General features: G+C 43.4%; 1 protein-coding gene across 1 annotated transcript in view; it reads left to right on the top strand.

Annotated features, from left to right (window-relative positions):
- Positions 1-25731, top strand: part of ldlrad3 (low density lipoprotein receptor class A domain containing 3) — a 59369-nt gene that overhangs the window by 4095 nt on the left and 29543 nt on the right. The window contains exon 2 of the mRNA XM_036534516.1: positions 24630-24776. Within this exon, the coding sequence (XP_036390409.1) occupies positions 24630-24776 (147 nt within the window). The remainder of the gene's footprint in view (positions 1-24629; positions 24777-25731) is intronic.

The raw sequence follows: 25731 nt of genomic DNA, 5'->3' as shown, positions 1-25731 counted from the left end.
AAGGGCGAAGAAGCGTTCAGATACTGTGTCTGCCTCCATGCAGGATTAATACCATTTTACACACGAGCAATGTCCCCCGCCCCCATCCCTTGCCGTTTTTCATTTTTCTGTGGAAAAGCGCATTAGTGCCACGCATGTTGTTTACCCCTTTTCTAAGTAGTGAGCAGCGCAACTGCCAGGCAGGCGTGTTCCCCTGCTGTTGCTGTAATCTGAAGTCATTTACTGTGATGTGTCACACAGTGTGACATCATGGCCATCGTGCAGCTATTTCAGAAACCCACTCCCAGAATGCCACTGTGGCTGTAACAAGCAGAAGCCTGCAGTCACTGGAGGGGTATACCTTTATCCTGGGCTGGCTGTCGAGAACTGAGGCTGGTGCTCCCTCGAGAGAAGGCACAGAATTATTAAAAATGGCCGGACTAATAGCAGTCATTAAGGCGTTCGTCATTTGACACCACAAGGTGCTTGTGCCTCATCTCTCGAAACTTGTAAATTGTTCTCAGAGAGCTGCCAGGATGGCTGCTCATGCCTGTTGACATGATTATACGGCTTAGCCTGATTAAAGTCACACGTTAGCATGTTCCAAATGCGTAGCCATGAGCACAGATGCTCTCACTCTGTCAGTGTAAGTGGGTGTAGTATGGGCGTAGCACCAATGGGCATACTGTGGGCGTAGGGCTTGGGCTTTATATATTTGAAGCAGGCAGGTAAACCTTGGCACCAAAATAGAACAGGTAGGGACAGTGCAGTGGTACAGATGAAGCTTGCTCACATTGTTTTATTGGAGTTTTAGTGAAATCGAGGAAGTTACTAGTGAATTAAGGAGTGCAGTGGGCATTAATGTAATGGATAATTGGCTCTGGAAATATATTTGCATGTCGTAGACTTCACATTGTGTGATTTACTCCCCTTGAGGGCCTTTTAAAGTTTAGACACTAAAACACAAACAGGAAGCACAAAGAAACTATAGTAGCTACAGAGCCAAGTGGTGAATGATAGAGGGTGAACAAGTGACAAAAATTGATGCACTGGTTTCATACTAGGTAATTTATGGTATATGTTTGAAACAACCTGCTTGCTAGCTCATTATGGTGTTGTTACAGTTCTGCTCATCTGACACTGGTAAATGGTTCGCATGGCCAATTAGTGTCTGTCCATACATAATTCGTGGAATAAATTTTAAACAACCTAGCTACCTAATTACAGTTGCATTACAGATGGCCCTGGCTAGCACATTATAAGGACATTACTGATCTACTCATCTAAGGTCAGTAAATGGATAGTCTAGTAGTTTTGTCTGTATCCGTGCAAAATAAATGAAAGTCCGCCCTGTTGGTCAAATGAAATGGTTTGCGCATTTTAAACCTGCAAAAGTATATGAGAGGCATGAGATCAATGTCCAGTCATTGTCTCCGAGTGCTCTCACATTGTACTCCAGTGTACAGATGTGACGGCTTGTTTACTTGCTAACATTACTTATCACCTCAACACAGAGATCCATCACTTTTCAAGGGAAGGTACAATCATAATGGCTGTGGATAGCTTGTCAATGAACAAATGAAACCAGTTAAAATTTTAGACCTCACATGGCTTTTCGACCCATAAGTTGGGACTTAATTGGATGCCCGATATCTGCAAATTCAGCCACCATGCACACTGGTGCTGATGCCGCACCCAGAGATGGCTATAGTTGTTAAAGGCAAGCTGTAAATTTTCATTTAGTCCCTTGTTGTCTTGGTCTGTGGATTCACCTATTGGGATTGGCCCAAGAATCTTTGCTGAAGTCTGATCATGTTTATATGACCCTAGCTGTTTAACCAAAGTCTCTGAAATTTATGAATTATGCAGTCTCCTCAGCTGTGTTACAGAAACAGAGTGCATGCTCTCATGTCTTATTCAACAGTATTCCTTATGTTTGTGGCTCCAAAGTGCACGCATTTACGCAAATGATTTGCATCATTATTGTGCTTAAATCCCCGAAGTGCGACTTGCCGTTCCGCACCTATGCCCTTGTTCTTGCAGCTCTTATGGCATCCAGCACATATTATCTTGTGATGACAGCCTCATAAGTCGTTCTGGATAAGAGCATCCGCCAAGTGAATAAATAATGGTAATAATAATAATCGCCGCAGAGCAGGTGGTGAGAATCTTAAGGAGGGAGTTCATACCTGCAGGAAATGTTGAATTTAGACATCTAGCCCTCTTTTGGGCTCCAATGAGATGCAGAGGAGTGTGTATTTAAGTTTATCGTGATGCTCTAGACCTGAGAGAAACCTAAATATTGTCTGTTCTTTCATGACAGTGCACACCGTAGAAGAAATAACACAGACTAAAATGGTGGTGTCCAATGTCATGAAATGCCCCCAGTCCTCTTTTTCATGCAAGTGGTGCATAAAGGGACATCCCCGTAGTTTGAAATCTCATTGAAATCTTACCTCTGGCCTTGTCTGGTCATCAGCAGATCAAAAGCAGGCATTGTCCTAATTGGAAATATGATGTTCATAAATATGGTTCATGTAGATTTTTAGAATATTCAGTTGATACAAGTAACAGCTCATGCAAAAGACTGTGAAATGATATGTGGAGTGGTGATATTGCTGTGCACGTTCAAGGTCGTGGCTTGCTGTATCAGAGCTTGGTACTGTGCTCTCCATTATCTGGGAGTTGTTCATGGCGGTCAAAGTTTTGCATCAATTGTTGTTGACTGCGGCACTGACGTACTCAAAGGATAGATTACTGAGACCAGTACTGGTTCCCTCCTGTCCGTCATACCTTGATAAGGTCTGGCAAATAATGATTCAGACGGCTAGACATCTGGAATTTTATGTATACACTCTGTAATGTTTTGTATCTCCAAGGCAGTAAAGTGTCATTGTGCCTTCCCCACGCAATAAAATTGTTACTCAGTTGTTATTATCCCTTTGCATTTTAATGCATGTTCACCCATGAGAATAGGCATTCATTTGTGTGATCGCCTTTGGGCAACTAATCAGTGCCTGTACAGACTGGGATTTGGAGCTGGATTCAATCAACGTGTCCCCTCAAGTTTGAATCTCAATCAAATACTGGTGCTACTTTTTTCTTTGTAAACGCAGATTGGCAAGTTCAGCGATCACCGAAACGAATTGAAGAAAATTGTGTTTTCACTGAATAAAAGTCGCACTTGCACTTGTTTGTTAGAAAAAAGATTAATCTTGATTGGATTAGGGCATTTGCTTTTGTTATGAATATAGTGTTGCTGTACTATTTAAACAAGCAATAAACAATAAATAAATATAGTATCTGTGAGGTGTGGGCTGTACGCTTTCTTTTTACCATTACATTAATGACATTTACGTGAGTGACAGTTCAAAAAGGTATAAGGCCAAAGCTTTGAAAGTTCAGGAAACATTTGTGAAGTGTTGCAGACCTGTTTTGGCCCTCCTTGTCCATCTCTCCTTTCCCTTGGGACCAACACCCAAAGATCTCACATGCCTCATTAGACTAAACACTCAAGTACAATGCCATGGGCTTCCCTCTGAGAGAGAGCATCCTTGCTTTTTTTGGGGACCTTGTGCAGATCTGCCGTTGGAGCAAATCATCTGCCATGGCAGCCTGCATTGCCAGGGAGATTGTCATGGTTAGGGAAAAGGTGAACCGGCAGATGCGACTTTTGAATCTCACCTAATTAGTGCACAGCATGTTCCCTGCATGTTTGCTGCCTCATTCACCCCAAAAGGAGCCCACAGAAAGCAGTGTCCACCAGAACAAATCATAACCCCAACCCCACCCCCCCAATTCACCATTTGCCATCCATCAAGACTGTTAGTTATCCCTAAATGAAATGTAAAGCTGGCATGAATTGCTTCGATATGAGTTCTGAGCTCAGCAGAAATGGGCTCCCAGAGTCCTGTCTATTAAAGCCACTTCCTCTGTAGTTTGGGATGTTATCATTTCATATCAGATGTGCCCCCTGGCAACGCAAGAGGGAGAATGAAACAATGGTGGGACCGCAAGTGGCAGCGGTGTTTTTAATTCAGGAGACTGCATCAGTCTCCCTCCCGGCTGCTTTCTGAGTCTTTCTGTGCTGTCAAAGATGGTAATTGGGTTAGTGTCTCTGCCCCTCTTTAACGAGAATCCACTGACCGGAGCTCCTGCTCATCGCAAACGCACCGAGGATGTGAGCGGGTGGACTCCTCGAGCTAACATTGCATTTAATTTCTAGTAAAGTTATATGAGGATTGGAAATGAGCACTGTTGGTAATATTGGAGTGACACACAGGTCAATCTCACCATGACCTGAGTATTAACAGTAAAGAAAGTGATAGGTATGGATGTAGAAGGAAAGTGGTATTAATATTTAGGTCTTAATCGAATAGCACATAACAGTACCCTAATGTGTACCATTTTATTAGCTCTCTTTGAAGAGGATCTTGGGTTACTTTCTAAAAAGAAAAAAGATAAAACTCAGCCCTCCCAATTAAACTTTAACATGTATCTAATTGGACTCTGAAATAAATGTAAAGTCCCTGGAGGAGGTATTTAAAGCAGAATTAGTATCTAAAAATTAGAATTAAAACAAAAGAAAATGGTTGGACACATGATCCAACAAAACCACACATACAGTGCTGGTTAGTGCAAGCATGCTTCCTGGGTTTACTGCCAATGGGAAATAGAGGCTTGGTGCCTATATAGACTATATAAGTCAGTCTCAGACGCAGTGTCTGTGTCAGGCTGAATTGTCTGAATTTACATTAGGAATTTGTGCCCTCTCTTAAGATGTGTGGGCTCAGAACCAAAAGTTTAAATAGAAATGCAAGCACGAATATGATGTCGGGCAACTGCATCACATATTAAGATATAGTCTGTTTTTCTATGAGGAGCAACAATCTTATTGATTCTTTTGAAAAAGACTAAAAGTTGATTTGTGGGGAACTAAAACCCAGGGAAAGTACATGGTTAGAAAGACCAAGCATTTCTAAATCAGCCACCCAAGGCTCACTGACTTGGTATGATCTGGTCACACATTGCATGTCCAATTGGACCCTAGGGTTCATTGTCAAAAATATGGACTTAACATGTAAAATGAACTTTGATCTGGCTCTGGAACTAACAGCCTTCCTCCAACAGCAGGAACATCACGGTACCGCTTGCATCATCTTGTGGATGTAGCACATGGAAGTGGCAAATAATAGAACAATAATAGAATCCGTTTTGGAAGTGCACCAGAAACAAGCACAAACAAACAGACACATAAAAGCTGCCCTTGTCTAGAGTCATTATATTGAAAGTGAATGCTGGTCGTGGAGTGGTCCATTTGTTCTGATTTAGGACTGTCCTCAGCAGCGCTAGTTTGAGTGGTGGGAGTCATGCGTCTCTTTCATAGCGAGGCTCTCGTCAACCCCCCCCCCCCCCCCCCCCCCCCCGTCCTCAACAACAGATGGCACCTCTCGTGTAGTGAAGAGAAATGAGACCTTCTCTGTATGCTACCCTCCAGCGCTCCATCTAAGCGCCTGTTTTGGCTTTTTCCCGCCAGGTAGAGCTTCCATGACCAACAGCTAAGGCTGCCCAGAAAGGCTGACAAATCAGACCAAATCAATGGAGATTTTAAGGCTGGAGTGGAGCTGGCATTGGAGTTTATTGACACCTGTGCTTCCACCCGTCACTGCTTGTTAGTTAGATCACAAAGACTTTTAAAAGAGTAGAACATGATTCTACAGTGATTTGACAGCTCCGCAGTGTTACTGCAGTGTTTAACTGTGCCTCGTGAATGAGTACATACTGGCATAGTAATTACTGTGCTCAAATAACAAGCCTCACAGTGAGCCGACAGGGTGTAACTGAGGTTCAGCCCCCAGAAGGGGGGTCGACTAGTGGAACACATCACATGAGGAGGGGAGAACAGAGAGGAGATGATCAGAAGGAACAAAACTGCTTTTATGGAACACTACGAAATGAATCATTTGGGTGCAGTGATTTCCCAGACCCATCTCTCAACCTCAGTCCATTTCACACATACACCTCTCTGACACACACACACATACACATGCACACCCCCTCCCCCCCCCACCAAGAGCTGGAAAACGCCCGAGTAATTAACTGAAAAACAGCTGAACTACGAGAGTGACCTCTCTCCTTCACAGGGCTTGAACAGGTTCTCAGAAGTTGTTAATTATAATTAAAATGTGCCAGTTTCGTTGCTTTATTTCTCCTCCTGGAAACCCGAAATTCCTCTTATCTTGTGTAAGGCTTTTTTTAGTGGGAAGAAGCACTCCGTCTTTGTACAAATTACAAGCCAATCCCTTACGCTGTCTCTAGGGGTGCTTCCGCTCACTTTTTTTGTTATCACAGGTAGGCATCACACAGAAACCAAATTTAGTATTTTTTAAAGGTAAACTCTGCCCTCTGCAACTCACAGGGAAGCAGTTGCCCTTATTTTAGGTGAGTTAGTTGATGATTGTTATTGGATGATAACAGATGACTGGTTGGGGCTAGTAAATCCCGGGCGATGACACCAAGGACATTTTGCTAATTAGCTTAGCACTGCCACATCTCCTACACATGAGGGTCAGTGGGATTGTTAATGTACGCAGGACAATTTAGAGAGAGTGATGGAGGGTGGGAGAGAGCACCTGCTCCTCTCCACAGAATCTCTGACAGGCAGTGACAGCAGCCCTGTATCCCACACCTCTTATTTAGTTAGCAGAAAAGCACATCAAAGATTCCTGTCCTTCAGAGAATGTGATGCAATGGCCTTTTGGCCCTTATGGATCATTTCCCATGTTGCCACATTGCAGGCACACAATGCAATTTAAAGCTCATTATCTGAAAAAGGCAAGCATTTCACAAGGAGAAAACGACAAGTAGCTGTTTTGTTGCCTTTTTCATGCAAAAATGGAAAAAAAGCCTCTCACCACTGTTAGCTGTCACCTCCCAATCTCAGTGCATATCTCGTGTCACCGGTCCTCAAGGCCAGCAGGCTGTCGATGCTGGGATGGCCACGTCCCTGTCACATCACAGGGAGAGCACAGTTACAATCAGCACCACCGTCCCCATCCATCACTGTCCACGACGCCATCCAGAAGGCTTCAGCATCTCGTATCTGGCCCTGGAACTCTGTGTTGACAAACGGTTGACAGGCAGCACGTTTGCCGAGGCAGCAGAGACAGAGGGATTGCGGTGACATTTAGTTTACTGCTTAGCTGTCGACAGCCCGAGGTAGGAACCAGAATGAATGGGGCCCACATCTCTGTCAGAAGAGCTGTTTCCTTCAGACAAAGCAGAGATGTGTTTCAGTCTTTCAGGGTGTGTAAATGTGTAGGACTATTTACTTTATGGCCACATTTCGATGGGATATGGACTCAGCTAAAGGAAAGTCAATGTCAAAAATCCATTTAGCACCGTTGACAAGTGGCAACAAGTGATAGAGGTAATCCAGCAGTGTTGTTTTACGCCTCTAGACATTTTGCCACAATAAAAATTGTCTGTGGATTTATTAAACCAAGCAATGCCCTTAACCTTGAGGGAGAGCATCCAAAATAACTTGAAAATTGGACGAACAAGTTTAGAAGTGCAAATCTGTTGTCAAGCATTCCTGTTATTTCTTTGCCTGCATGTACAACCTGTGTTTTCCATTACATCCACATGTACAGCTAATGTGCAAAGAAGTGCACAGAGAAGAAGGTTTCTTACAAGGATCGTTGATGCAGTGGATGTTAATTACAAGGATGGTGGATGCAGTGGATTTTCCAGTGAACGAACAGGAAACAGGGGGTTTGGTGCAACACCCCTTGAACCATTTATTTGCCCATGCCCTCCTACCCAACTGTATACAAATGAACAAATCAAACAGCAAACATAAATACTTACATATATGGATGAACTGAGTAAACTGGCTCAGACTTTAGTAAGTCTGACTCCTATAATGCTTCACCTCCCCCTAATGCCAACAACTGACAGACTGCAAATGGCAAGCACAAATCCTATTTGAAAGGAACAATCCATTTCAGCCATACATTATATTACATTATAATAGAAAATAAATCATAACATAGGCAAATCATAAATCAGATTTCATCAAAGATATTCATATTATCAATTATCGCTTCAATATATAAATAGTGAGTACAGATTTATCTTTCTCTGCTATTTTGCCTACCCCACACTCATCCATCAGTAACCACACAGTGTCGTGGTCAATGAAGTTATTCAAACAGGAAGTCAACAGTCTTTTATCATTCTGCCCAGACCCTGGTTGTGGCTAGAAGAGACACAGTGGTAAGCGGTAGCACTTTTTTAACAAAGCTTGCACACAGAATGTGTTCTTAGCCTAACAGAACCTAAATTAACAGAAACGACAGAAATAAGGGCATCTTTAGCAACAAATGCAGAGTAGCAGACAGTTGTACCATTGAGTTGTAGAGTTACAGAGTTAAATGGGACTGAAAAACGGGCAAAGCATAAATGGTGTGCACTACATTTCGACTAATGTTGGCGTGTTGGCAGCAAATTCTCACAGCTGCTCTGTTTTACACAGTATGAACTTCAACCAGTGTGGAGATGTAATTGCATGAATGCTGGCAAAAAATCCACTGGCCAATATTCTCTATGCAGTTGAAATAAAAGATGCTTAAATAAACAGTTAAAAACACATTGTTATTTTAAAAAGCATAGTACATTTCATCCTTAAAATGTAGAGGAACAGGGAATTCACCTAACAGGATCTTGCAAGACACAACTGCAGAGGCAAGTAGTTACCGGTCCATCTACCTAACCACAATGCCACAGTACAACTGCAATTGCAAATTGAGCTGAGAAGCAACTTTTGCAGCAGGACGTTAAAGATCGAGCAGAGGAGGGCAGCTTTGCCATTATAGGTGAAACACATCCATCTGACACTGCGCCCCACCCAACCCCCACACTTGGGTGTCCAAGCCTGCTTGGATGTTCACCTGTACAAAGCAGAAGTCACTTCCAGTGCCGCATTTCCAGGATTAGTTGGCGTTATCTCAGTCCGCGATAGCGAGCTAATGCGGTCTCATGAACACAGCTTACGATTAATATCAGCTTGTTAACTAAAGCTGGTTGCATTCTTTGCAGTCGCATTTAGCTTCATCAATTCACTGCTTCAGGGTGGCCGTGGCAATCATTTATTTCTCTGCGGTGACTGATGTGCAGTTCTGTTCTGGTTAAAAAAAGTCCCTCCTCTGTTCGGAGCACTTGTATTTCCTCTTTATAAATAATTACTGCAGAGTATGCATGTTTGTGCCACCTACAGTTGTACATTTTTAAAAGAGAATTACTTTGGAAATAATGTTTGAGGGGAGCATATCAGGATATGATTAGCAAAGCATGTTTCTGCATTCATTTAGAAAAGGTATCAATCAGCCTTTTCTTATCTTACCAAATTGCAATGTTCATTGTGTTTTCACATACAGCATACCACATAACATATATCCTGATCATTTTCATGAAAAAATACTTTTCTCAGTACTATCCCTTATTTCTCAAAGCATGAAATTCTTTGGCTGTGGCACACTGAAAATATGCCTATTCTCACTGTGTCTTTTTGTGGAGACAGTCAGGTTTGCATTTTGGCTCATCTGCCATGGTACAGCCTTGACATGCCTGGATAAGTTGCCATGGAAATAGAATGAACCTGGCCCCTTATTAACACATTGTGAGAGATGGAGGACTAATTTGTCCTCGCATGGCAATGCACTGGTTTGTCTCCTGGAGGAGAAGGATTTTAATGCAGATGGGAAGAGCTGTCCAAAAACTTTAGTCTCTACCAAAGAGGACTTGTCTGTGGGTGTGACATTCCTAATGCTGGCCTCAACCCCTGGCCTGACCCTAATCCCAGCTCAAAATTGGAAAAGTATGATAAAACAAGACTCGAGTTAAATCCTGTGCTGTGACAGGCAATGGCCCCTGCTACTTTCGGTCCATAGAAGATCCAGTTAATTTAGGAAACCTTGTGAAAAAAGTGAAAAATCATTACTTAGCCTAACCATAACCCAAGCAGAATCTGTAGAGACAATGTCAGAACAATGTCTCCAGTACAGAAAGGATTGTTTAGATGAAGTTGTCTTTTTGCCGACAGTACCTGTTGATCTTGTGGGGTAGGGTTGGGTGGGGTGGGGTAGGTAAGCTCTGGTGTCTTGCTTCAGTGAGGATGATTGCAGAGTTTGGGCTCCACTGGTGCAAGAGGGTAAGAAGCCTTGTCACAAGCTCGGAGATCTCTCAATAGCCTTCTTCCTGCTGACAGTAAAAGGCCAAGCATAGACTACAAATGACAAGGTGTATTTGTCCAGTATAAATTACCTAACCAAGAAATGTATTTGTGTTTTTGCTGGAAAACAACCACACAAATGTGCACATAACCTTACATTTAAACAGCATCATTGACTATAGTCTCTTTGTAGTTTTGTTTCCAAAACAGGAATAGCTAAAGCATTGGAATTTTTTGTCCATTGTAAGCTAGCAAGCAAATGCACAAACAATCACGTTTGTTTGTTCAGAAATGAAGGTGATACAGACTTAGCCCTGCCAGAAGTATTCAGTTCTAAGGATGTTCCTGGGACAACAGTGATCAGTGAGTCTCCATCGGTTGAAATGTGATTCTCCACAACGGCACACCGACAACCAGGGTGGGGCAGTGGAAGGTGGGCGAATAAAACTGCTGAATCCATTAGTGGTGAAAGGAGATGGCTGTGGTCGCTGGGGGACTCCTCAGACCTTGACCTTGGCTCTGATCTCTTGGGCAGCTGCCGCCACGAGCCCAGACTCTGTCTGTCTATCCTCCTCCCTCTCTCTCCTCCATTGGTCTTCCTCTCCTTTTTCCTGTTCCTCTCACTCCAGTCTGCTCACATTCGATGCCAAGTCTCGGATGCGTTATCCATTATTCATTGTCAAAAGCAACAAAAATCTTTTAAGACGTTTTAAATCCCCCACACCCCCACTTTGGTTGGCAGAGTCATTAGACTTGATGTTTTTACTTGTGCCCATTCCCTGTTGATGCACACATGAATTTTTTATTCGCCTGTTGTTTTAAGCAGTCTCACTGTTCGCTTTGCAGCCGTGCCTTTGTGGAGAAGGATGGGGGCATCGCAAGGATGACATGGTGGTATCGGTTTGGGTCACTTGCAGAGTAGCCACATGGAGTGTCACTTTCATGGTGTCAGGAGTACATTCCAAACACAAAACCATTGCTTGAAGTTCTCTGATGGAGGAAGAGAGCTGAGTTGAAAGTGCTGTTGAAGAAGTCTTCCATTGTAGTGGTGTATCCTTGGGTGTTCTTACTGTTGCTTTAGTAGATTGAAGAACCAATCCAAACCAAGTAATACTAATAATGTTTGAGCTACCCTACCACTCATAATGGCTATCTGACCAGTTTAAGGACATAGGAATTTCCTAGCCAGTGTATTATTTAAGTTTAATTTGAATTCCACAAAACTATGTTAGTTTACAGATTTATGTATATAAAAATATCAAGCATTCTAATGACAAACATGTTGTTGAATATCCTATATTGCACCAAAATATAGTAAGATGTGGTTCTTAATTCATCTCCTGGCAGTCAAAACCAGAATGGCCAACACTCCAAATGAAGTCAAACTTGACACACCTAAGAGTAGTTCCTCCAAAGGGTGTTAAAAACCCTGTGAACAGTTTCAAGTGAACTGCCCACACAGGAGCGAAACACTCACAACATAGCAAAGTGCTGTACCTGCCAAGGAATGGGAAAACCCCAGCTCTGGAGATGGCTGCCTCTCTTTAACCATCCATCCTGTTAGCTAGGTGCATCACAGGGATAGCTCACATGACTGCAGATGATGGTGGGTAAGGAGCTGTACCTATTGTAGGATGGCAGTTCAAAGTACATGCTTACCAAGGTACTGCAGTGAACCTTAATCACTTCAATTCACATGCAGCTGCATAAACTGCCAGCAATGTGAGCTGCCAGGGATAAGAATGTGTGCTAAGCAAATAAATAATATAAAGATACCAATTGCTGTGGATGCAAACCCCATTTAAATTCCAAAGCCATGTGGTGTCATGTGCTTAATAGCCAGTCAGGGGTGGTAGAGGGTTGGAATGGAGTTGATGTTGTGTATTGTTTTTTTGTGTTGTAATGGCGGGGGCTTGCTATTGGAACTGCCAGCCTGTCAGGCTTGTATTGCCCTGTGACTTCGAGCAGTCTCATTAATGGTCCTCTAAGCTGTTTGAACTGTAATTACAAGGCTCGTCCCTGATTTAACACGGACTCCGTCTTGTAAATCAACTCCAGAGCATCCTTTGTGTTTGTGTTGATAACTTTTGGTGTCATGGCGCGGGCACATCAACCCGGCAGTTATTAAAATGCCATTGGCAGCTGGATTCCTTGCGTGTTTTCAGTGGCACAGCCATGTCCAGCCAATGTGAAACAAACAGGCATGAACAGCAGGCGGAATTTTATTTTATTTTATTTTTTAATCTACTAGGAGGATAGCTCTGGGGTCATCGATGGCCCCACTCTCCAGGCCCCGTCTGTCATTCCCATGTAGGGTGAGTTGTTGTAATCACGCCACCGTTCTGTGGCACCACACCGCCTGTGCCCACAGGTCCGGATTGTGTTTAAAGATTTATTGAACTGTATACAGCATATTACAGCTTTCATGGCTCACAAGGACCTAGCAAAAGAGCAGCAGTGCTAATGGTTTCAGGGAGAGTTGCAGCACTGATTTGGCCAAAGCCCTTGTGTCGTATCTGTCATACCCATCGTACCCCTGTGCTTCCCCCCACCCCCAAACCCCACCCAGCCCAGGATTCCTGAGGTGTTTGTCTGAAATGAATTGTGTGTGGCTAATCTAGGGAGTCTCTGATGGAATTAAATTGTCAAGTGGAACAGCAGGAAGGATATTTCATGGCTCAGGCTCGTAGCGCTTGGAATATCAAGGTCACGTTCTGGGGAGACGGATGCGGGCCAACCTGTCAGGTCATTACCTCACCTGCTGTGCCCCCGTTCTTTATCTTTTTGGTCAGGTTCCAGATTGGATTGTAGAATTTTATGTTCAGAGGCTTCTGTTTCTGCCTTTATGCTCCTCCCCCCCATTTCCTCTCCCCTCTCTCTTCCTCTCTGTATCCTCTCCTCCCCTCTCATCCTCTCCCCCTCCTCTCAATCACATTACATTTGCTTTGCAGGTGATCTTACCCAGAGTTTCGTAGTGAACTTTTTATCCAGTTGCACAGCTGTGTATTTACTGAGACAATTCAGGTGAAGCACCTTGCCTAAGGGTGCAACAAAAGCGCACCCCCAAGAATTGAACTAGCAAGCTTTGGGTTAGGAGCCCTGCTGTCTCTCCTCTCCTTCATTGTGCTCTTCTTTTCTCCTGTCCACATCTCCCCTCTCCCCTCTTTACTGCTGATCTCCTCTCATCCCTCTCCCTTTGTGTGTGTCCTCCTCACCCCCCCCCCCCCCCCCCCACTTTCTCTCCCCCACCTCTCTTCTGTCTCTCTCACTCCTGTCTTTTCTGTCTGCCCTCCTCTCTGTCTCCACCCCCCTTCTCTCTTCCGTCAGGATCATGCTGTGGAGAGGTGTCACTCTACTCGACCCTGTGTTTTGTTTCAAAGAGGCATTAGTGTAAAAGCAGCACAGCCACAGCGGTGGACACCAGAGCAGTAGCTGGTTTTGTTTTTGTCATCCCAATTCATGATCCTCATCTCCTGTTGGTGGGGATGGTGGGTTTGGGGTCAGGCAAAAGGAGAGGCCCATCCCTCATCCAGAGCCAAAGGCCTTGACCGCTCCACTTCTTGGCTTTCATGTAGATTTTTTTTGGCCACATTGTTAAAATGCCCCACCATTAATTCATACAGGAACTCATAGAAATGGCTAAAAAAAGAAAGAAAAAGGGCTAGATAAAGGGCCTCGCTGTCACTGACTCATGGCATTGATATTACTTGTTATTCTGGGGTGAAGTAAAAGCATCAAGTACGTAAGAGATGCACTGGTTACTGTGTACAAGGTGCTGTGGGTGAAAGCTGTGTCCTGATCGGATGAGTAGGTGATCAACACAACAATGTCAAGAACAATGACTCAAGGCTCAGTGCCTCCATCAAGACACATAGGGACATGACAAGGAGTCACTTTAATATCCTGAGCAATTTTTTTTTCCTTCTGTATTCCCTACAGCTTTGTCATTGTCAGATATACTGAATGAATCTAGGACATACTGGCCATGCTCATCCAGAATCTTACTTGGCTATAGTCTGGCAGGAACTGGCCCGGGGCCTGGATTTAGTGAACAGCATCATGGAAATGCTGTCAAGATGACAAAAATTATACAGGTGGTTCTCACCGACATCCTGTGAAGTTCAGCTAGCTGTTCTGCAGTCAAAAGATTCAGTCATAGAGCATTAAGTCTTCAGCTTCTCTCTCTCTAGAAATATATATGTGTGGTCTCTGTAGCTATCAATAGTAGGTTTATATTTTTCACAGCAAGCTTCACTTGGATAGTTTGAAACTTTTAGAAGAAAATGGAAGAATTAAGAATTACAATGAAGAAAAATGGGTGCAAAATACAGCTAAATTTCTTGCTAGCACATGGTTACAAAACAGGAGCTTCAGGACCCTGCAAGTACATTTTCAGCTCATCCCAGTCTGGTTCAATCAATGTGAAAAAGGGGAATTTGTGTCTTTCTCTGTTAGCTGAAACATATACTTGTGTCTGTAGACTGTAGGCCGTGTATTGCCATCCATACTTTTTCATTTGGTAGTTGTTCCCATCCAGGGTGACTGATTCATGCTGTCCAATTTTCTTTTTTCTCTTAGAGAGAATGGGATGCTCGTCTCTTTTAAGGTACCGCTCTGCCGCTCATCAGCAGGAGCGAATAGGGAGATGTGCCCTTTAAACAGTCCCATGCCGGGCTGCAAATTAACTCCACCACCCGTCACGCCTCAAAAACTTCTGATGTGCTAGGCCACCCCCCCCCCCCCCCCCCCCCACCCCCCTGGTCGCCCTGTTCCCCTGTCGCCCCCACCCCCCTCCTTCAAAAGGCCTGTAATTGGGGAATACGTTTCTGCTCCCAGTGATAAAAAGAGGGCTATTGCTTCAGGGCTCTGCACAAAAGCAGAGTCTGTCTGTGCAGTTGGCTTGCATCGATCCATTCTCCTCTGGTTTTGCCTTCAGATACACAGAAGCCTTTTCCATCTCTGTGGATTAGTTGGGCATTCGAAAAGCAGTACCACTCTCTAAACAGTCCAGCCTGGGCACACAAATTAATTTCTTATATTTGCTCTGTGGCCTGTAAGTGTTTTTGCAGCACACAGGAAGTTGTTTATGAAGTGAAATGGAAGCAGGTGTGTACTCCACCCCCTTCAAAGACGAGAGTCTATTCCAGATGATTAATTCCAGAGCCAAGTAACCTTCCTGAGAGGGCATCTTTAACTCTGCTGCCAGCTGCGGCGGTAGTGGTGTAACGGACCGTAGTTGATCCGTGATCCGTACAGATCCCCCTCCACGGTTCGGCACGCATGTGAAGTTTAATCATAATAGTGTGAAATACACTTTTACTGCCACTGTTACTTTTTAAAGTAATAATTCCCTCAATCTCAATGCAGAGTTGCAGTGAAAAGATACGAGCGTCATTTTAAAAACCAGCAACCTTACTTAGCAGAAGCATTGTGAAAATTGTCCGAAATCGCTCACTCGTTCACTCACTCACTATTCACAGTCATACAATAAATTAATAATTTTCTGGATATAGTTTCATGTTTGCAAGTTTATTCAAACATTTGTATGAACATCTTTGTGTCTAACTGTGCCAGCTAGCTAGCTAAGTGACTAGCTAGTTGCAACTGACATTTAGGGTTGGGTATCAAGAACCGGTTCCAAGCCATCCTTGTTAATTAAACAATCTCATGCTGTAGCTTTCGCAATAGCACACAAATTTCAGACAATCTGCGGTGTTTCGTGAGCATAATCATGTATTCTATTTATGTGATTGGTGTCAATTATTCAGTGAATTATTTGTTTTATTGTTAATCAAGGAGGATAAAGGGGAACAGGTTGAAAGTAGTGATAGATTTAAAGGTAGTGTTCGGGCTTGCCCTGTTTCCAGCTCACCCGCCGCCACTGTGGGTATGATTTAATATCTAGCCAGCAAGCCTACCGTATATCTAGCCTGTCCATGTATGCTAAAAAGTAGCTCGCTAACCTGTAGTAGGCGATGATTAAAAGTGGCTTGTTTGCCTTTTGTATAGCTAGCCTTTACGTGTATGATAAAAAGTAGAGCCTGCTGTCAGGTATGAAAGAAAGTAGCTAGCTAGCCTTTTCATGTTTGATAAAAAGCAGGTAGCTAGCTAGCTAGCTAACTAACCTGCAGTCAAGAAACTGTTTAAGTGTTGCTTGACAACACGTGTAATCCTGAAGGAACTATTTTTGTCAGCGGAGCTGAATAAACAACAAAAAACAAAATTTGTTGTCTCACATTATCATTACTTGATAAACAGCCTGTTTGTAGAACTGTGATGAGTTGACAGTGTTGTACAGTGCAGTGAAATGATGGTCAGCAGCGGGGCAGACTGTGCAAAACTCACAACAGAAAAAATACAATTTACTCACAAACACAGTTCACAATAGAAAAATTATAAAGAAAAAATATAAAAATATAAAAAAAAATAACTTAAGGAAGGTATAAAACAAAATAGAAAAATGTGCAAGACAGAAGAATGTGCAGAACGGAGTTAGACTCCAGTATGAGCTGCATTTAGTGTTCTGATGGCCTAGGGGAAGAAGCTCATATGGAGCCTCTCAGTGTTGGCCTTGAGGTTGCGGAGGCATCTGCCTGACTGCAGCCATTGAAAGAGTCCATGTTTCGGGTGATGGGGGTCCTTCATTATCTTACCAGCTCTGGTGCTGCACCGCCTGGTATACAAGTCCTGGAGGGGAGTTAGAATGGTCCCTGTGGTGCGCTCAGCTAGTCGCACCACCCTCTGCAGGGCCTTACGGTCCTGTGAAGAGCAGTTCCCATACCAGGCAGTGATGCATCCTGCCAGAATGCTCTCAATGGCATCAGAGTAGAAGGTTTTTTAAATCTAACAGCAGACAAAGAGGCCAAAATAAGATCAAAATTAGTGAAGACAGACACAGTGTCTGTGACTGTGGATATTTGGATTGACAGGACCATGTGTGGCTTTTTAGGGATAACTGCTCACTTCATGGAGCTAGACAGAAGCAGCCCAAGTCTTCAATCAGTTCTGTTAAGTTGCGAAAGATTCACAGGGTCACACACTGGTGAGAGAATAAGTGAAAAATTTGAAGAAGTATGCGATAACTTCAACATCAAGCACAAGTTAGACTACATTATCTCTGACAATGCGTCAAACATGAAGAAGGCTTTCACGGTGTATTTTCCTTCTGCTACAAGTAGTGAAGATGATGCCGATGACCTGGAAAATGGGAACCTCTGGGAGGACGTAAGTGAGGATTACAAAGATGATGTGGAATCTATCCAGAGCAGCTGCTGGCAAAAGAGACTTCAGTGCTTTGCACATTCACTACAGCTTGTTGTGCGAGATGGACTTCAAGATACAAAAATTCTGAACAGCGCATTGGCAAAGGTAACAAAATTCTGCAGCTTGCTCCATTCCACTTGTGGGCTAAAAGAGGCATTTGAGGCAGAGTATGGAGCCAACCACAGCATCCCCTCCTCTGTAGCAACAACATGGAGCAGCACTCTGCACCTTGTGGAGGCAGTCACTGACTTGGATCCCCAAAGCCTAAATACACTCTTGCAAGCCCAAGGTCATAAAGGCCTGTGTTTATTAGCCAGAGAATGGGGTCAGCTGAAAGAGCTTGTGGAAATTTTGGCCCTATTTCTTCAAGCAACAGATCTCACTCAAGGGGAGAAAGTGGTGACCCTCAGTGCAGCCCACCCTTGTGTGCTTTCACTGAACAGCCATCTCATCAGGATGCTGAATGCAACTCATCACCTGGTTGATTTAGTGAAAGCGCTGCAGAAGTCCCTCCAGCACCGGTTTAAGCGGATGTTTGTGAATGTCAAAATGGTTGACTCCTGTGAACTGGCCGTAGATCTTCCATTTGGAGATATTGTGTACATGATGTCTGCATTATTAGATCCATCATTCTGCCTCTTTGGGCTAGAGCAAGATGTCCAAGTACCAGATGAGGTCAAGAGTGAAGTTAAGGAGATGATAATAGGTAAGTATACACCATTTCCAAACACATGACAACCATATTATGCAAAACTAAAAATGCCAAGTACTGTATATTGTCTTCCTTGATTGATTCATTGACACACTGTAAAAAGTGAGAGTTGACTTTACTCTTAAAAAAGTGTGGAAACCCGTTGTACTTGAAAAACTAAGAAAAAAACTTGCTATGGCTAAGTAATGATGGATTATTACTTTTCTAAGGCAATGGGTTTCAACACGTCTTTAAAGTAAAGTTAACAAATCACTTTTTACAGTGCACTGATTGTATCAGTGGCATGATATTATGACTAAGCAAGGTTTTTATTGAACTTTTTCAGACCTGGTCTTGGCTGAGGCTCGGAAAGTGACTGTACCTGACAGCAGCAGTAGTGAAGATGATCAGGAGGAGCCACCACCTGCTGAAACTCCACATCTGTTCTCTGGCTACCGGAAGAAAAGCACCAAGAAATGCGTGGACCACGGCTCATCTGTCAAGGCTGAGCTCATCCGTTATATCCAGGTGTCGTCTGATGAAGACGAAGTTGATTGTCTGGAGTTTTGGAAGAGACATTCAAAGACATTCCCGAGGCTCTATCTTGTTGCCATGAGGGTTCTGGCTGTGCCGGCCACTAGTGCCCCTGTGGAAAGGGTTTTCAGCCAGGGAGGGCTTATAATGAGCCCTCACAGAGCCCGACTTACAGCAAAGACACTATCAAGCTTGGTCTTTTTAAAATGTAACAATTCTGTTTAAATTTATTTTAGGGCTTAAGGCACTGAAGGGCAATTAGGTTTGTTGTCATGTGGTTTTGACTGACCTAGAAGGTTTAGAAGGCCAAGTGGTCTTATTGCAGACTTTCAAGCTGTAATTGTTTCAGTTCATTTTTAGTTATTTTCTCATTCTGTAATATTGTTATATAACAATGAGTAAAGTATCAATTGTAATTGTTTTATTTCATTTTTGGTTATTTTCTCATTCTGTATTAGTGTTAAGTAACAACAAGTATCAGTATTCATATTTTTGCTCCATGGTGTGGTCACTTTCAATACAGATGTTTTCCTAAAACTTTAAATATTGAAAAATATAATACATGGTGAGGTTGGCCTATACATCCAGTTAGTAACACAGACACACATTCTTCACATTGCATTGCAATACTCATTTTAAAGTGAACCTACAACTGATCAATTTTGATACTGTAGTGGATAGATGATGGTACAGTACATGATTTGAATTCATAAGATAAGACAATGCAGTGTTATGGATAGACCAAATGGAGTGAAAGAGCACTCATTTCAACCAGAGACTTGAGACTTGACTTGGACTCATGACGAAAGACTTGAGATTTGACTTGGACTTGCACCTCACAGACTTGAGACTTGACTTGGACTTGCAAAAAATGACTTGTGAACATCTCCCTAACCACCTGTGGTCTACCAGTCAGGAAGTTCAGGATCCATCTGCACAGAGAGCTATTCAGTCCAAGGTTCAGAAGCTTACTGACCAGTTAAGGGAGACTATAGTGTTAAAAGCTGAACTGTAGTCAATGAACAGCATTCTAACATAGTTCCCTCTGCCGATGTCAAGGTGGGATAAGGCGGTGTGCAGTACGTGAGTGACTGCATCATCAGTGGAGCGGCTTGGGCGATAGGCTAACTGAAGGGGGTCTAGAGTGCATGGCAGAGAGGAGCAGATGTAGTCCTTCATAATCTTCTCAAAGCACTTCATTATTTCAGATGTGAGGACTACAGGGCGGTAGTCGTTTAAGTTGGTTGGGGAGGGCTTTTTGGACACAGGAACAATGACAGATCTTTTAAAACATGTGAGTACTACAGACTGGGCCAGGGAGAGGTTGAAGATGGTCATTAACACAAGGGTTATCAGATCTGTGCAAGTTTTTAGCACCCATGCAGGAATGCCGTCAGGACCCGCTGCCTTCCTAGTGTTTACTCATTGCAGAGTTCTCCTGATGTCATGCTCTGAGACAGTGAGTGTGTGCTCTCCCCTCACAGCAGGGCTCAATTCCCAAGCGCTAGTCTCTATGCTAACGTTAGTGTCATTAGCACCAAACTGATTTACTGATTATAGCCTGAATGTGCCAAGAATAAAGGTAGGCTAATTTTTGTCCTTGAAATATTTGTTCTTTTTTTTCTCTCCAAAAAATATTTGAATCGGAACTGAGATTCGATAAGAACCGGATTCAATAAGCAGAATCGGAATTGGAATCGATAAAATTGAAACGATACCCAACCCTACTGACATTAACCTGCTAGCTAGATAATACCACTACCTATCTAGCTGTCACTAGCTAACTTAATGAAAGAACTAGCACCCAGTTTCATCTGTTCAAATTAGTTGAAACTAACGTTAGCTAGCTAGCTGGCAGTTAAGTCCAACGATCAAGTGTAAAATGTATATATATACATGATATAGTGAATAGGGAGTGATTTCGGACACCACTGAAGAACAGCAGAACAAGCACTCATATTGCACTTTAATTTGAATATTGAATATTTTATTTAAAGATTTTATTTAAATATTGGACACCTTGAATGTTATTTTCATTTAAGACCATGGGCAAAAGTTCCTTGCTTTAAGTGTTCTTTATGGTCTTTAAGTAATGAGTGGAAAGCAGACTTATATTTGTCTCCCTTTTTATTTTCTTTTTTTTTTTTGCTGATCCAAAAAATGATCCGATCCATGATTCAAAAACCATGATACGATCCGAACCATGAGTTTTGTGATCCATTGCACCCCTACTCGGTCATAGAGGGGGCTTGTGGGAAGCAGTAGTTGAGGGCTTATTCAAGTAAAGAAAAAAATTATTTGACCCCCTTTGATGATCGGCCACCTCTTTTGTCGTGATCAATAGGGTTATGGTATCTCTCTCTGTCAGCAATCTGCAAGATCGTGGTACAGTCTGGCAGAGCCAAACACCCACCATGCCCACATTCCCCCTCCATCCCTCTCCAACCAGCTACCTTTCAGCTACAATGGATCCGACTCCAGGCGTCCTAATTACTGCTAACCTGACAGGGATCTGCCTTCAGAGGCCTCTAGCAGCTTAGACCCTGGCCCCAGGTTTGAACCAATATTTGCACTCTGTAATTGACAAACTCCCGACAGAGACTTTTTAAAATCGTCTGCATAATCCCATCTGCGGTGTATATGCGAGAGAATTTTTTGAACAAATTACTTTTAAGGCTCTGTTTGCATTTGCAGAGAGAGGCCTGCAGGAACTGCGGTGGTGGTGGCGCAATTACAACTGCGCGGAAGGACAGGTCTCTGATTTCATCTTCGGTACCACAGACTCATTCACGACTATCTCTGGGAACACATACACTGTCCAGTAAACTGGGGCCTGCTTTCAGATACATATGAGCATTGGGGGAGAAACAATAAATTGATATGTTATGGGATTTTTTTCTTTGTTTTTTCCAGCCACTAGGGTGAACTGCCCTCTTGTATCTCAGTCATGAAAAAATCTGTTTTATTTTTTTGTTTTTTATTTTGCCTTTCACAACTTGAAATGGAACAAGGAGGCAGTTTTTTGTGTTTTATTTTTTATGGTGTCCAGCAGGTTGAAAATTGAACAGGAATTGTGTTTTTTTCTTTCATTCTTTATTCTCTCAGCAGTGGCAGACAGTGAAGCACAATCCTCTTGGGAAGTAGTGTTTGACTCCTGTGGAGCCTGAGAGATGCATTGTGGGATAGATTGTGGCCTAGAGGCAGAGCCAGTGAGGTCAGTTCAGCACTTCTTATTGGCCACCTGGGTCTCAGGCTCTTTGGCAACTAGTAATTGGAGGGGGACTCAGGGCAGACAGCAGTGTGGTAAGTTAATAGTGGTGTGGGCAGTCTGCATGGAGGTGTGAGTTGGGCGGTGCACACTAGAGAGAGAATGTATTTGCATCCAGCATTTTGAACAGGAGCCCAGAAAGTGGTATTACTCACCTGAACCTTTAAAATGTACTGTTAAAATGTACAGAAACATCTGTCAGTGCCTCCTCCTGCTGAAGCACAGTAATGAATCTCACAGTTGACATGCATTCATATTGTACTGCCCAGGGGAGCAGGACATGCTGAGATGCAGCAGCTATAGCGGAACTTGGAGTGGATGAATGAATGAATGAATCTGCACATGACTAAGTGATATGATAGTATGTGCATGCTAGTAACACTGTACGTTTGTTAAGTGATCGACAGGGTTGGTGTGTGCATGTTTGTGTCAGGTGTGTGTGTGTGTGTGTGTGTTTGCATGTTAGGAAGACACTGTGTGTATGTTTGTATATTTGTGTGTGTCAGTGTGTGTATGTGTGTTTGTTATTGTGTGTTAGTGTGTGTATATATATGTGTGCACATGCATGCATTAGTGTGTATTGTTGTGTGAGTGTGTGTGTGTGATGACACACCTGTCGAGGCTCACCCCTGGCAGCCTGTGCACTGCCATGCAGTAAGGCAGGAGTTCTGCACAGCAGGACAGTGCTCGGCCGCCCTTGGGTCCCACCACGCATTGCTGAACTGTATGCTGTGATGCGCTGACGTGCACACACAAGAGAAAAGAGCTTTTCTGCCACGGCACGGTGGCTTTGAACGGCTTACCTGGAACATCTTTCAATTTCAACTCCTGGACCTCGATCACCTCCAATGCCCTTCACTCCTTTTGTATGTAGAATGAAATCCACTCTGAAGTTGCAAGGACAGCAAATATTTGATCTTGGGTTCACATCTACACATCACTTCTTTGCAAAGACAGGAGGAATCTTGCCTCTGAGTGAATTGTGGTGGACTGTTTTACTCTAGCTGAGACTGAGATGAGAATGCACACTGTTTGCACTGGTAGAAATGGTAGCTGAGGCAGTTGTGAAGACTATATTAGGTAAATGCATTGCACAATTCCACGCTCTCTCTGTGCAGCCAGGTAATTAGCCCCCAGCTATTCTCAGCAACCTGCCATTATTCAGCTCTGTGTATGGGTGTGTGTGCTTTTCTGTTTGTGTGCAAGTGTCTGAGAGAGTGAGTGTGTATGGGTGCATATGGTATGTGTGTAAGTCAGTGTGTGTGGGGCAAGATGCGTGCACGCGCACGTGTGTGTGTGTATGTGTGTGTGTATGTAAATATGCGTGTGTGGTGTGTGTTTGTGTGGTGCATACATACTTGTGTGAGTGTATGTGTATGCTGGCTGTGTGTGTTTGTGTCAGGTGTGTGTGTTTGTGTTGTGTGTGTGCGTGTGCGTGTGTGCTTGTGCGGTGCATTGCAAGTGTGTATAAGCATGTTTGCTCTGCAGGAATGGGACTGGCTGCATATTCCTCAGTAGGGGACACCGTGGCTCCTGGCACATCCCAGTTCCAATTAAGGAAAGTAACAGTTAGAATAGAGCGCATAAAAGAAGCTGCAACGCCTTACTTCTCCCTTTATTGCAAGAAACAAAGGAGAGGCTTACATCAGTTCCAGGGGGGGAGGCAGCAGTGTCTCGCTCTAAAGGCTTCACTAACGAGGAACAAGGCGGAGCACCTAGTGCACTAATTGCAGTTGGAAAGGGAGGAATGATGTGCCCAGAGACCCCAGCTCAGACAGAGCTCTGGTCCCAGCCAGTCTCGTGTCTCCTGTCAGTTGGAGTGAGGAAGGCCTGGGAATGGGCCAAGTTTAGTGTTTCAGCAAGTGGTGTGGAGCCTACATCCACCAGGCAGTGAGTGAGCGATAAGAATAATCATTATACTTAGTTTCACAATGAATAGTGTTTGTGTAGGGCCTTTCATGAATCTCAAAACATTTTTTATGAAGTGCTTGAGAAGATGTGTTATCTCAATGTGTAGTGCATTTCTGTTCCTGAAAGATCACCACACATCAAGTGGGGTGAGGATGCCAGGTAAACTTAGGGAGTATTCTATGACCAGATTGAGAGATCCAGACTGGAGAGGAGACCCCTTCTCTGTTGGGATAGAAACAGTGGAAACTTTTGTGATCATGTGGAGTCATGATCTCAGTTTAGCATCTCAGTTGACGGACAAATGATTGATGCTGTAAATGCGTTGTAAATATTATGTCATGATTTCTTTTTAACTACTAAATATTTAACTATAGAAATCATTAAACAGTGTGTCTTACTTATTTATGTCATGTGCCTATTTCTAGCATATATATAGAGTAATCTACACACAACAAAGAAGACCTTATGTTTGTAGAGAGGGAAGGAAGCTGAGCTGTTCATGGTGCTGCTCAAGCAGAACTTGTGCTTTAGTACAGGGTCTTATTACATCCGTTGGATCAAGCTGCATTACAAGCTTCACCCTGCCTGTGTTTTTTCCAGAGAAGCAGCCTGGACTTGTTGATGGTGAAAGAAGTCACCACATTTAAAGTTGGGGGGAGTGAGGTGTTGAATGGTAGCTGACCCAGAAGTTGAATGTATTTTTTCTTTTTTGAGCATGGATTGTAAATGTTCTCCCATTTTTCCTTTCGCAGACAGCCAGCTGCTCCCCGGGAACAACTTCACCACAGAGTGCAACATCCCGGGGAACTTCATGTGTGGGGATGGAAAGTGTGTCCCAGGCGGGTGGCAGTGCGATGGACTCCCTGACTGCTTTGACAAGAGTGACGAGAAGGGCTGCCGTGAGTGACACTCCGCTTCTCCCACTCCTAAAAACGCTAGCAGAGATCCATCTCAAAGCCCCTACACACTCATTAGAGTCAAAGCTAGGGATGCTGTAGCCACTGCTGAAGTGACTAAAACGTAAAGGAGTCTGTTTAGAATGGACTGTTTAGAGAATGGTGTTTAGAATGGACTGTTTAGAGAATGGTACTAACTGAAATGTAAAGGAGTCCACTGATTTGCATACTAATTCTCTCCCCAAAAAAAAACAGTGCTGACTCATTTAAGAGGCCCTGCACATTCATTTTATTATTCATTCTGTCAAAGTGACAGATTCTGTTATCAATTATCTGTTATGTTATCTGTCAATTTTGTTATCGGTTGCAGAATTACTGAAATGTAACACAGCTATGATGCAAGAGTAACGCTCAACATGCCAGATTTGATTAAAAAACCTGACTACACACTTTATTCCTCTTGGTGTTCCTCGGGCCACAGAGACGAGAAGGAAGGAATAATGACTGGTGTGGTGCTGAAGTGAAGCACTTTGAGACCCTTTCCCCCTTCTGGTTCTGTCATGTCAACCTAAAAAAGTTCAGGAAACCCCTCCGCCCTCCATCCCCCACAGTCACCACATATAATTTTTTCAAGTTTTGGTTCCCTCTTCTCCTTCTCAGAGAAGAAAGCAGTTCCTTTCTGCGCTGTCTCATTACAGCGCCTTTTCTCCAAGTCACATAGTTTTCACTTTGGTTTGAACTAGTGAGTCTGTAGACTTTCCATCATAGCAGGGTACCCTTTCACTTGCCAAACTTTCGCCTGCAAAATGGCTTCATGACAAATGTCATTTGTGCATACCATGTTCATAGCTCTATGCGCCCCCACCTCCCACCACCCCTCGCCAACTCTCCATCCTGAAGCTCTACAACATGAGAACATTTCTGATCCAAAGAAGGAGTGAATTACTCCTGTCTGTTT

The sequence above is a fragment of the Megalops cyprinoides genome, chromosome 8 (genome assembly GCF_013368585.1).
Source record: "Megalops cyprinoides isolate fMegCyp1 chromosome 8, fMegCyp1.pri, whole genome shotgun sequence".
In the NCBI taxonomy this organism is placed as follows: domain Eukaryota; kingdom Metazoa; phylum Chordata; class Actinopteri; order Elopiformes; family Megalopidae; genus Megalops; species Megalops cyprinoides.
The sequence above is the reverse complement of the archived record's forward strand: the minus strand, read 5'-3'. Positions and strand labels throughout refer to the sequence as shown.